Below are 12,982 nucleotides of genomic sequence, written 5' to 3' on the forward strand. Positions count from 1 at the left end.
ACATACTTTTGTGAAACTTTTGATGGTAAAACGAGTACGTAAACATAATCATGTTAATTATTTAAGCTAAAATTTTATTCATTTACTATTCTCATCAATATTCATGACTGCTACGTCATGTCCAGATGGTCACGCGTAGCCAGGATTTCATTTTGGAGGGGGCGGTAAATGCACGCGAAGCGTGCCAACCAAAGACCTTATAATATATATATGAAAGAGATCACTTGACACTTATTGTTCTCTCTTTTCTTTCACAAACAGGTTGAGTTTGAAGAACAAGAAAAACAGTAGAGGTCTACCCGGTACCTATGGTTAAACATGATGATCATAAGTGCATGTATCATTTTGCAGATTCTCATCCAGGTATAAAAGTTAAACTAACCCATTAAAAATTACAGATACATTACATGCATTGAAATGAATGTTAACCATGTTTACATTAAATAAAAATAACCTGAGCCACTGCTAAGAGGTAGGATCTATACTGAATATACACTTCTTATATATACAGGCTCTCGACTCTCTCGAGTCTAAAATAGAACCAATGCCAAAAGTTATGTACCTTGGGCAAATTTATAAAATAAGGTCATGTCCTTGATCTACTATTATTTAAATGGCCTTTTTATTTCCTATTTGTTTATAAACAAAGCAATATCTATTTTTCATGTTTTATATTTTATAAAATTCATTTTATTCATTCTTTAGTGTGATATTCATATTTCATATTTGTAGATTTACAATTTTTTTTAAATCTTATTATTTTACATTTTGTCCAATAGGATGATGCAGCTCTACAATTTCCATGGAGGTGATTGATGATGATAAACAATTGGTGAAGTAGGCCTAATAGAACAGTGATAGGACCACAAAGAGAAATACAACCTACAGCAGTTATATGAGTGAGTTAATAAGTGATTATTTTTAATAATGGGGGGTTTTCACAATATTTTTAGGCAACAAATAGACCTGCCTTTGTTTTTAGGTTATAGATAGGTGTCGTTTTTATTCTGTGCAACAAAACATATCTTTAATTCTGACTATTATATATAATTTATATATGTTAATTCATATATTCATATTTATGGGAAATCTCTGACATTTTTTTTTATAGAGTACATGTAGTTATAATGGAGAGTGGTATGCAAACTGCATAGAACAGGTTTAAGTGATATGCTTTGTAGAAGTACAAGTTTATAATTAGTAGAAGTAAGATTTCCTATGTTATGTGATGAAGAAATTTATATACCGGTATGTATAGTCTTACTTTTCTTAAAACATTTATGTTTTACAAATCATGACAATTTTAATTTAAATTCATTGATTTTCTTTCTCTATTTTTTCAATCTGCAGGACTGGTGTAACAGATGTTTTCATTCAAGAAATCCAACAAATTGAAGAGTGACTTAGCTTAGGAAGCACTTGATAAAGATGGAAAAGGTTTTTTTTTTCAAGTCCAATTTTTTTTTTTTTAATTATCATCACAACCCCAAATTCATGAAGTATGAAATTTTCTGTTGATTTTCATTAAAACTGGTTGCAAAAGGAAAAGCTATAAACATACAAATAGGAGCGGCGAAGTGAAGTTGAAAGTGGGGGGGGGCACAGGGAAAATGCTGTTTTATGTGAAATTTTAAAGAAGTTGCGAGAGAGCAAAATTTTGACATTTTTAAAAAGAAAATCCAATTTTGTGATAGATTTCGACAAAATATTCAGAATGATATATTTCACCCTTTTTTTTGGGGGGGGGGGGCAAGAGTCCTTCAAGCCCCCCCCCCCCCTCCATCTGTAGTGTACGAAACTGCTTATCTACCCCCACTCACATGAATTATTAAACTTAATGCACAAAGGATTTCCTTATTGTTCTTGTTTCAAAGGGCACTCGTCATGGTGACCATAAAACGGGTCCTTCTCAGGTGAAAGGGGCACAGAACAAATTCTTTAGGAGCACTTTTCTTGGGTAAAAGGGGGCAGTTATTCGAGAAAGGGCACTTACAAGAAGGCGAGGGGGCACTTTTTAACACTTAAAACGGGCCCCCAGATGAAAGGGCACAGAACACGTTCAGGGGGGCATTTTTTGGTAAAAATTTGCATACAAGGAAGAGCACTTGGTAACACCTAAAACAGGTTCGCGTCAGGTGAAAGGGACACAGTACACGTTCGTGAGGGTCATTTTTCTTACATAAAATTAAAGGCACTTTTCAGTGCTTCAAAAAGTAGGGGGAACTGTGCCCCCCAGGATCGCTGCCCCTGCATACAAAAAACATTTTTGTTTGATTCAAAGTATTAACATACGCTTAAGAAAAAAAGTAAGGCTAAATCCTCTGATAATGTGATATTTTTTCTGGCTATTAATAAAATTCACAACTAACCAGAAAATGCCTTCGTGTCTTTCATTTGTATTCATATAGTATTTGTACAGTGCTAAAATGAAAGGGATTTGGAATTGGCAAAATTCAAATGAGATGGAGATCGAGAGAGAGAAAGAGTGATGAGATCATGAGAAGGGGGTTGAAAAGAGATGAGAAAGAAATGGAGGGGCACATATGAAGAGATAATTTAGAGGGGGGGGGGGTAAGAGAGCACGAATGGTGGGAAGTAGGAACAAAGGGGTGGAAGAGAAATAAGACGAGATTTATGGAAACCAGGAGACAGATAACAAGTGGGAAAAGAAGAAGGAAATATATGTAGGAGAAATTAAGGCGGCACCAAAATAACGTGAGTGGGAAAATAAATTATTAAATGGAAAAACAGAGCAAGAAATGCTGGAGAATAGAGGGGACAGGAAACGTATTAAACATGATAAACTGGGGCCCGTTTCATCATGAGTTACAAGTATGGTAATTATGATTGGTTACAGCCGTTACCATCGTAGTTAACTACGATGGCAACTGCTATAACCAATCATAATCTAGGTTACCACGGTAATCACAATAACAGCGATGTTTAAATAGCTGTAATTCATTATGAAACGGACGCCAGAAAACAGGCACGGGGATCCATGAGGGCCGGGGCCGACCCCTTACGTATTATACCTTGAACAAAATATTTTTTTTTTGCTTCTCGAAATTTGTAACAAGAAATGTACTCTATTAGTGGTGACGGTTATTTTTTTCAGTAACCATACTCAACCAGTGAAAATTACCATCAAATTGTAATAACCATGTTCTGCCCCCACCCGCCCCCCCCCCCCCCCTAGAAAAAAAAAGAAAACAAGACTTTTGGGTCAGTGCAACAGCCCCCTTTGATCCGTTCGGCGGCCTCTGCCGGCTATTTAGAGTCTAGATTCAATTCAATTATTTTATTTTCCGCTTTCAATTTCATATGTACAATTATGATACAATTGACAAAGTAACATATAATCACAATTGAAGTACATACAAAAATTGACAACATTATAAAATTACAATAGACAATTATCAAATCGAAATATAAATGATTGAAAGGGAGGGAGGGCCAACTGAAAAGCAGAGCGTGTATAATGTAGGCCCCCCTAATATTGATTAATTAATATTGATTCTTTACATTTGTTAAAAACTAAGATGCTGTATATCTTAACATGTGACAATTTGGGGATGGCAAAAGCACTTGAGACCTCTTTAACTAATCACGACTTTATAGGCCTATAAGAATACAAACAATGCTTTGTTTTTAAGTGATATCGATTGTGATATCGATACTTTATTGAGCGCAATGTATCGTCTCAGATTTGCACTTGCTTGATTCGCTGAATCCTTCGCGTCACGAGCGCGTAACAAAATGAATACATTAATGAATTTGCCAAGTTGACCTTTGTCATTGCGCTGATGTGCGTATTGTCTAATACACGTACAAAACCACAGTCGACGAGGGAGCATCGTACGAAATTAATATTAATGAGGGCTTATTTTAGCTTCTAATGGATTAAACAAAATGGCGGTAGCTTCGGGGGCTTGGTGCCAACACTTACAGAGCGCGCGAAGCGCGCTCCCTTGGGGGTGGGTGCAGGGAGGGGGAGTTTCCCCCTCCCGCGCGAAGCGCGAAGCTTTTGGTGTTTCATAAATTAAAATGAAAAGGAGCCTTGTCTCTAGTAGCTATATTAGCTCCAATTCAGTTGACTATATTGTGATTTTGAACCTTGTTTTCATGAACCTTGTTTTTAAAAGTGATTGTGAACGCACAAAAAAGGAATACAATGGAGGAAATTAATATAATAATAATCCCGCGCGAAGCGCGGAAGCTGAAGCGTTTTATCAATTTTTTTGCCATAAAAAGGGTCCAGAGAAAAGGGTATTTTCAATGATATATTGAATACTTCCCTTGGAAAGATCAGATTTGATTACAAACAATTTAGCGACAGTGCACATATTTAACTCGCAAAACAGAGGAGAAGAAACTTGTGTATATGCCGGGAGGAAGATATTCCTCTCCGCGCAGAGCAATGAAACTCGGGAATTTCAAAGAGCGGACGTTTCATCAAATGCAGATATCTCTAATACCCCATCGCCTCTAATCCAATTGATTTTCTAAGATGATTGGACTTCATTACAAGGAAAATAGTGCGCCAAAAGTTGAAACTTCTGTGATTTATATTGAAATTACATAAAAAAGGATGCCTAATTTCTTTGACTTATCCTGAAGCGCTTCATTTTGAATTATAAAGAAACTTAAGTGTCATTCAAAATTTCAAACTGAGGGCGCAAAACAGGACAGGAGATGAATGTGCAGGGAAATGACATGAAGTTTAATAGAATTTGATAAAAAATATTGTACTTTTTTATTCAATACGACACGAATTTTATACCTTCCTCTTTTAGAATTAGGAACCTGTTTGCCCCGAAATTATGGTTGTTTAGTAATGAGCTGAAAAGCGGGAGAAGTTGACTTTATGGAGGTGACGGCAGAAATTGATATAAAGATTTTACACACCCGGAGCCGACCCGAACAGAAGTTGCGCGATCAATTAAAAAAAAGATAACTTCATATACTTCGGCCTAACCTTACTCTAATTCCATGCCCTAATGTATACATTTGAACTTTAACTGGCAAGAAACACATATAGCTGAGGTGGAAAAACAGTGTTGGGAAACAATGGAGAACTTCAGTATTGTCATTTAACCGCGCGCAGCGCGGAAGCAAAATTCATATATAAATTTAGAGCAAGAGTGAAGGAGTTTCTCTTTGAGAAAACAAAAAAAAAGAATAAAAAGAAAAAAAAACACAAAGCTACCTTTCTTCCCTTTCCTCCCTTCCCTTTTCCTTTTCTCCTCTCTTTTTTCCCTTCTTTTTTTTTCTTTTTTGGGGACGTTTTGGGGGGGGCGACCGCCCCCACCGCCCCCCCTGGCTACGCGCCTGTTAATGAGATGGTCAAACGTTTTCCAAACATTGGCATAATGTTTTCCCAAAATGTTTTCCCACCAATTATATTAGAACGTTATAACGTTATTATGATGTCATAAAACATAAAAGATGGTTTTCCTCGACATGATAATTTCCAACTATTAATTATGAAAATATCCCTATAATATTATCAAAATATTTCATTATGACCTTTCTAGAACGTTTGATGTCATTTTAATCATATTGTAATAATATTTTTCAAAACTTTTTGTTTTCATCATGTGATCAATATTTTCAAAATAAACTTTTCTAGAACGTTTGATTGTGCCGTCATTACATTTTAATAACATAGAAAGCAAATTTTTACATTGAAAATATGTTATTAAGATGTTTCTTTGATTTCTGAAAAGAAATTATCATGAAAAATATTCATCTCCTTTTTAGTGAAATATCAAGAACAAATGATGTCATTGCTATAATGTTATGACAACCTTTATAAATATCTTTAGATCCCTTTTATAACTTTATAAACATGGTATATAAAGTTTTAAAAATGTTAGAATTGTATTTTAAAGACAATTATTGGCAAATATTAGAAAAAGTTTTTTGTATGCTTTTTTCTACTATTATAAAAACGTATTTTCATTACGTTTCTATATCGGTTGATGTTATTGTTATAATATTCTAAAAACAATTTTTAAGTGTTAGTTTTTCATCAAATATTTACCCTTATAAAAATGTTAGTGAAATATAATAAGTTTCTGAAAAAAAATGTAACAATCATATCATAAAAATATTGGAAAATATGTTTGAAATACATGTAACGTTTTTTAAAAATATTAGGAAAACATTTTTCAAAAACGTTCAGTTAAAATATTATTCAAACATAGTTTCGTAACATTAATTCCAAGAACGTTTGATGTTATTGTCAGAATATCTTAACAGCGTTTTAGAATGATAAGTTCACATCAAATTTTTAATATTAAAAAGAAGTTAGTAAAACGTTATTTTGTTTCTCAAAAAATGTTAATATTACATCACAAAAACGTAAAAATAAGGGTTTTCTAATATACTTTAGAAAATTTTTAGAAAACATTTGAAAAACATTTTTCAAAAATGTTTTGTTAAAACATTGTAAAACCATAGTTTCAATTCATTTAAAAACGTTTAATTATTACTGTCATAATATTCTAACAACGTTTTAAAATGCAATTTTTACATCCACGATATAACATTATAGAGATGTCAGTAAAATGTTACAGTGTTTCTCTTGAAATAACATTATAATGACATCACCAAAACGTCAAAATTAATATGCTTCTGATACATTTTTGAAACATTCTTAGAGAACATCAGAAAAACATTTTTCAAAAATGTTTGTCAAAATATTTTAAAAACATATATAGTTTCATAACATTTCAAGAACGTTTGATGTTGTATTCTAACAGCGTTTTAGAATGATAAGTTCACGTCCACTTTATAATATTAAAAAGATGTTAGTAAAATGTTAATATTACATCACAAAAACGTAAAAATAAGGATGTTTTTAAATAATCTTTTTAAAAAATTGGAAAGCATTTGAAAAACATTTTTCAAAAATGTTTAGTTAAAACATTGTAAAACCATAGTTTCAATTCATATCAAGAACGTTTTTTCATTACTGTCATATTCTAACAACGTTTTTAAAATGCTATTTTTACATCCAAGATATAACATTATACAGATTTCAGTATGATGTTACAGTGTTTCTCTTCAAATGTCATAACGATATCACAAAAACGTCAAAGTTAATATGCTTCTGATACATTTTTGAAACATTCTTAGAGAACATCAGAAAAACATTTTTCAAAAATGGTTTGTTGATATATTTTGAAAACACATTTTCATGACTTTTTATAAAATTAGATTTTATTCTTAAGAACGTTCTTAAGATGTATTTTTATATTCATTATGTAACATTACAAAAACGTTAGAAAAATTTATTTTGTTTTCTTAAGAATGTTTATTTCATGTTATTTTAACATCAAGATTAGACATTTTGATAAGATGTTTTAATGACATTTCAAAAAAATGTCTTTTAAATGTTTTCTTAATTGTCACGCAATCAAAACAATAATCAATTCAATAACCTCCCTGCAAATCTAAAACATAGGCTCAATGTCTTCCTCCCTGATCTATGAAGTATTTTGAATTTGATACTGGAACCCCCCCCCCCCCCATGTCCCCTATTTCCCCTTTTTTTCTAAGAGATTTTTGTAAGAATTTTCTTAATTACTTGTGTTTTAATCCTTGGACCCCGTGGAAGAACAGTACTGTCTATGGGCAGAACTGAACTGGGTGTCCTTCCGCGTTTTCACTATTTCTCATGTCTATTTGATATTGTTGTTTCAATTGTATATATCTGTTCTAATTTGTTATTTTTTTTATATCTTGCTTTTATTTGTTTATTTGTACACTTATGTTTTTATTGTGAATTTCGGGAAAAAAAAAGAAATGATAAATACTGAATAAAACATTATATACCGAGGTTTTTTACCTGACTGCTAAGAAAGCACGCCTTTATGCCTGTGAGCAAGCAACCATGCTTGATCATAATAACGTTTCATAATAACGTTTATTTAATGTTTAACATAATGGGAATAATGTTTCATTCATGTTATGCAAATGTTTTTAAGAGATGTTTTTCAAAAGCATTTCTAAGATCTTTCAATAATGTTATAACGTTATGTGTTAGCTGGGAGGGTCTGTTACCGATGTCACCAAAGACATGATAGAAAGGTACAAATGGGACCACGCCCATTTCCCAGGTATTGTACCACCAACATTCGCAATCATGGGTGGCGCTCGCGCTCCGGGGCGCCGGGGTGGCGCTGCTAGCTGCTGGTCTCTACTTTTGATCACTATGATCTGCGTTATTACTGCTTACGTCAATCGCCCAAATTGAATACGGTACTCCATGGGGCATGACTGACGTGATGTCTCTGTCAAAATAATAACAATAATGGATATTGTAGAACTCGTAGACTGTGTTGACTTTTCAGCTAAGAAGCACCGAAATCAACGACGGAAAAATGCAGCAGAAACTCCATATATCAACCACCCAGTCGGTAAGAAATTAAAGACATCAAACTCAAAGCCCATCCAACCTTGTTCATTGAATGAGTGAGCCCATCCTGCCTAGCTCCGCCTTGCAAGTGTGTAACTCACTGTAGTGTTACTGTTAGATTACCCCATATATCGAGATTTGTGTTAGAGAAAACTCAAACTGGGCATACGGTTAGCCTTGAGGACTCCATTTCTGATATTCTTTAATATTTTGACATACCGTATACTTCTACAGACATGCATGGAGCCTTGACACTCTTTCCATCGACGCTGCAGCGAGACCTACACACCCGGATGAGGGTGAAATCGGTTTGAACCTATTTATGAACCTTCATGCGCAACCTCTAGTCTAGGCACCATGCCTATCAATATCCCGGGATAGCTTTGAAGCTGCTGAAAGGGATTATTCTTCAAGGTTCAAGGTTCAAGGTGAGTGCACGCGAATCAGAAGTTGGACTTACATTACTAGATATTACCATGGAGCTCCATGACGAAATCTATTTTTAAATTAGACCCTAGATACTACTTATGGAAAATAATGTATAAATAGTACTCGCCTGGTCTTTTCTTGGGGTACTGAAGCCTTTTTGTCCAGAACTTGCTCAACTTTTGCGGCTAACCTTGTCGCCATAGGGTTGTGTACATTCATGACATTCTCGTTTAATACTAGTTGTCACGTGACACAGCAATGTCGTTAGGCTGTTTTTTGGCCTGTATTCAAGGCGTTCTTTCCGTTATGATTTTATATTGAAGCAAAGTACATCAGGTATAGGCCCCTATCAAGTCAAAATCGAAAGCAGGGATCGAGAGGGGGGGGGGGGGGTGGAGCCAAAAATTTCCCAGTCACATGGTGTTTTGGTAAGAAGCTGAATATATGAAAATTTAATCCTTCAGAAAGGCTAAATTGGAGAGAAGATTAAACTTTGGAAAAAAGTGATTTGTTTTGGATTAAACGCCATATGATTATTATAACGTTTGTTTTAATTATCTATCTCAAAGATACCATAGCAAATTTGTCAACGCGTCAATTTACAGCAGTGCGCTATCTTCAGCATCAGATTTTTCACGTTCATGAATTAACAGAGGTGTTGTAGTTCGTCACCTTTTATGTCCAAAATTCAGCTATGTTCATTTGTGTCCCGTCATAGAAGTAAGTTTCGTAGATTAATCAGATAATGTGTTGATTGTATAATTATGTCAAGAAAGTCAAAGAGAGTTATTGATGAAAAACAGAAGTAAAAATTCATTATAAATGTACACGTGAAAAGGGGTTGAAGTTAGTAGACAATTTTTGGCTGGAAAGGCTCGTGTTGAATCTGATCACAATTGTCTTAAATGCACATAACTGAAATTTGTGTTATAAGGTAAAAGATACAAATTACAAGATGTCTAAATTCTGAATATTTAATTAATGAAAGGCTTCAGTTGAAAGCTTTGTTTAGTTTTTTGGGAGCAATTAGTGATGTTGGAAAATGTGAATATGAACATTTCCAGGAAGTTTAGTTCGGTTTGGATTTATAATCTTAGCAAGAGCATGAAAATATAAGACTTCTTTTAGTGAGAATGAAGAGACAAAATATGTGGGTTTAATTTCATATTACAAAGTTTGGATTGATGTATTTTAAAGCATATCTATGCTTAAGACAAGTTGCTCATTGTGAGGTGAAAGTGCATAAATGTATATAGATCTATACAAAATCTACAAATCTACTGTAGAAATATCTCAATTCCATGGTTCACATCTCGGCTTGTTCTGTACTATCCATAAAATTCAATTTCTATGACGGGACACAAATGAACTTTGCTGAATTTTGGACATAAAAGTCTATGGGAGTGGCCTGTCCAGATAAAGAGGTAGATGAACAGAAGTTTATCATCAAGGCTTGTCAGAAGAAAGGACGACAGTGGCTGGTTCCATATCCATGGCAGAGAAACCCAAAGGAACTGCCAGACAACAAGGTACTGGTGGAAAAAATGCTCTGTGCTACAGAAAAAAGGTTGCTGAAGGATGCCGAGCATGCCAAAGCCTATGATGATCAAATCAAAGAAATGGTACGGATGGGTTTCGCAAGGAAAATGACAAATGAGGAAATGGAGTCGTATGAGGGCCCTGTGCATTATATTCCTCATCATGCAGTGTTGCGACCGGAAAAGAAGAGCACACCGATAAGAATTGTCTTCAATTCCTCTTCAGTGTATGCTGGCAAGTGTCTCAACGACTTCTGGATGAAAGGCCCTGACCTCTTAAATAACTTGTTTGGAGTCATCCTACGTTTCCGGGAGAGGTCAGTAGCAGTTTGTGCAGATATCTCAAAAATGTACCACAGGGTGCTGATACCCGAGTCTGATCAGCACGTACACAGGTTTTTATGGAGAGATTTGCAAGTGAACAGAAAGCCTGATACGTATGTGATGCAAGTCGTGACGTTTGGAGATAAGCCGGCTCCAGCAATGGCGCAGACAGCACTGAGACTCACCGCAGAAGAGGGGCGTGCTCAGTCTCCAGAGGCTGCAGAAGTATTGAAAAAGAGATACATACATGGATGACATCTGCACATCTACAGATACGATAGAGCAAGCTAAAGCCTTAACCAAGGACATTGACATGATTCTTGCTGATGGTGGGTTTAAGGTGAAAGGCTGGACTTCCAACATACAGCTAAAAGGTCCAGAGGCAAACGAAACGGAGAAAACTATGATGGAAAGTCTAGCAGAGGAAAAGGTGCTAGGAGTCTTCTGGGATAGAGAGAAGGATGAGTTCTCTTACAGAGTGAAAGTTGACAAGTTCATGGATAAGAGACTAACCAAGAGAATCATCCTCAGTCAGGTTGCCAGAATCTTTGATCCGATTGGCTATACAGCACCGTTTGTCATCCGGGCTAAAATTGGACTACAGCAACTATGGGAAAATGGCTATGACTGGGATGCAGTTCTTCCAGATGAATGTCAATTGGAATGGAAAAGATTCTTTCAAGAAATGGAAGAGCTCAAGGAGGTAACATTTGAAAGATGTCTGACTCCGAAGGAGGCAGTGGGTAAGCCGCTGCTCTGTATCTTCAGTGATGCTTCGATGCATGCCTTTGGAGCGTGTGCATACCTGAGGTGGGAAATGGATGGTGGAGGCTACATGACTAGATTTGTGGCAGCAAAATCACGAGTGGCACCACTCAAGCCACTAACAGTTCCACGCCTTGAGCTTCAGGCTGCAGTTCTTGCGAGTAGGTTATATAAGACGATATTGGAGGAGCTGAGGATTGAAATTGAGGATGTCATTTTAATGACAGACAGTACGATCGCCCTCTCGTGGATTAGAGGTAGGGCGAAAACCTTCAAGACGTTTGTTGCAACAAGAGTGGGAGAAATCCAGACCAGTACAGACCCCAGCAAATGGAGACACATCTCTGGAGAAAGCAACATAGCAGATGTGTTATCAAGAGGACTGAAGGCAAGTGAGCTGGTGGGGTCATGGCAACGGGGTCCAGACTTTCTTCAAAAGTCAGCATTTGATTGGCCTGACGAAGTCAAGGTTCGTGAGGACCTTCCTGATGTTGAGAAGGAGAGGCGTAACGAGAAGACAGTTCTAAATGTGTCTCAGAGTTATCATCTGATTGATTACGAGAGGTTCTCTAACTGGAGGAAACTGGTCAGAGTAGCAGCATTGGGGATAAAGTTTGTAAAGAAACTCAAGGCCAGACGGCAGAATCAGGAAAAAGAGACCAGTATAGAGATTACGCCCACAGAACTAGATGACGGAGAAAAGTACATCATTAGAGATGTACAAAATGGCATGGAGTCTCGGATCAAGAAAGGAGAGCTGAAGTCTTTGAGTCCGTTCATTGATGACTACGGTATCATACGGGTTGGAGGCAGGATAGATAAAGCAATTACGTCATTCAAGCAGAAGCATCCTGCCCTGCTTCCATATGGACATCATGTTTCAAGACTGATTACTCGTCATGTACATGAGACGAGTCACAGTGGAGTAGCTGCAACCATGGCAAAGATAAGACTGAAATACTGGATTCTTCATGGTCACAAACTTGCCAAGACAGTTAAGTATAGATGTACCAGGTGCAGAGTGTTTCAGCACAAGACAGAGACCCAACAGATGTCAGACCTACCAAAAGAGAGATTGGCCCCAAGTACACCACCATTCCACTTCACTTCATGTGATTATTTAGGGCCGCTAACGGTGAAAGTGGGACGCAACAAGACAGCAAAATATTATGGTGTGATATTCACCTGCTTGAACACTCGCGCTGTTCATCTGGAACTGGCAGTGGATTGTAGTACGATGGAATTCATGCAGGTGCTAAGACGTTTCTTCTCTATCAGAGGACAATCGACGATGATCATGAGCGACAATGGTACCCAGTTCATAGGTGCAGAACGAGAACTAAGGAAGATGATGGAAGGACTGTCTGACAACGAGCTGAAGGACTTTTGTGCAGAGAGAGGCACTACATGGAAGTTTGTAACTCCAGGGGCACCACATCAAAACGGGTGCGCTGAATCTTTGGTCAAGAGTTGCAAGCATGCATTGAAAAAGGGCGTTAGGTGA

General features: G+C 36.3%; 2 protein-coding genes and 1 long non-coding RNA gene across 3 annotated transcripts; all 3 read left to right on the forward strand.

Moving 5' to 3' along the window:
* The first annotated feature begins 259 nt into the window (after window positions 1-259).
* LOC129258377 (uncharacterized) lies at window positions 260-2,372 on the forward strand. The gene is made up of 3 exons (XR_008584268.2): window positions 260-363; window positions 780-899; window positions 1,351-2,372. It is a non-coding gene; the product is annotated as an uncharacterized LOC129258377 (long non-coding RNA).
* A 7,876-nt stretch (window positions 2,373-10,248) lies between these two features.
* Window positions 10,249-10,968, forward strand: LOC135153433 (uncharacterized). The gene has a single exon (XM_064095991.1). The coding sequence runs from the start codon at window positions 10,249-10,251 to the stop codon at window positions 10,966-10,968; it is 720 nt and encodes a 239-aa protein (XP_063952061.1).
* A 58-nt stretch (window positions 10,969-11,026) lies between these two features.
* On the forward strand, window positions 11,027-12,982 carry LOC135153434 (uncharacterized). Its single transcript, XM_064095992.1, has one exon. It carries the CDS (start codon window positions 11,027-11,029, stop codon window positions 12,980-12,982), a length of 1,956 nt encoding a protein of 651 aa, XP_063952062.1.

This window comes from Lytechinus pictus, chromosome 3 (genome assembly GCF_037042905.1).
Source record: "Lytechinus pictus isolate F3 Inbred chromosome 3, Lp3.0, whole genome shotgun sequence".
NCBI classification, from domain to species: domain Eukaryota; kingdom Metazoa; phylum Echinodermata; class Echinoidea; order Temnopleuroida; family Toxopneustidae; genus Lytechinus; species Lytechinus pictus.

What these genes read in the sequence shown, in the direction of transcription:
- LOC135153433 (XM_064095991.1), top strand. Translation starts at nt 10,249, where the DNA reads ATGGGAGTGGCCTGTCCAGATAAAGAGGTAGATGAACAGAAGTTTATC.
- LOC135153434 (XM_064095992.1), top strand. Translation starts at nt 11,027, where the DNA reads ATGATTCTTGCTGATGGTGGGTTTAAGGTGAAAGGCTGGACTTCCAAC.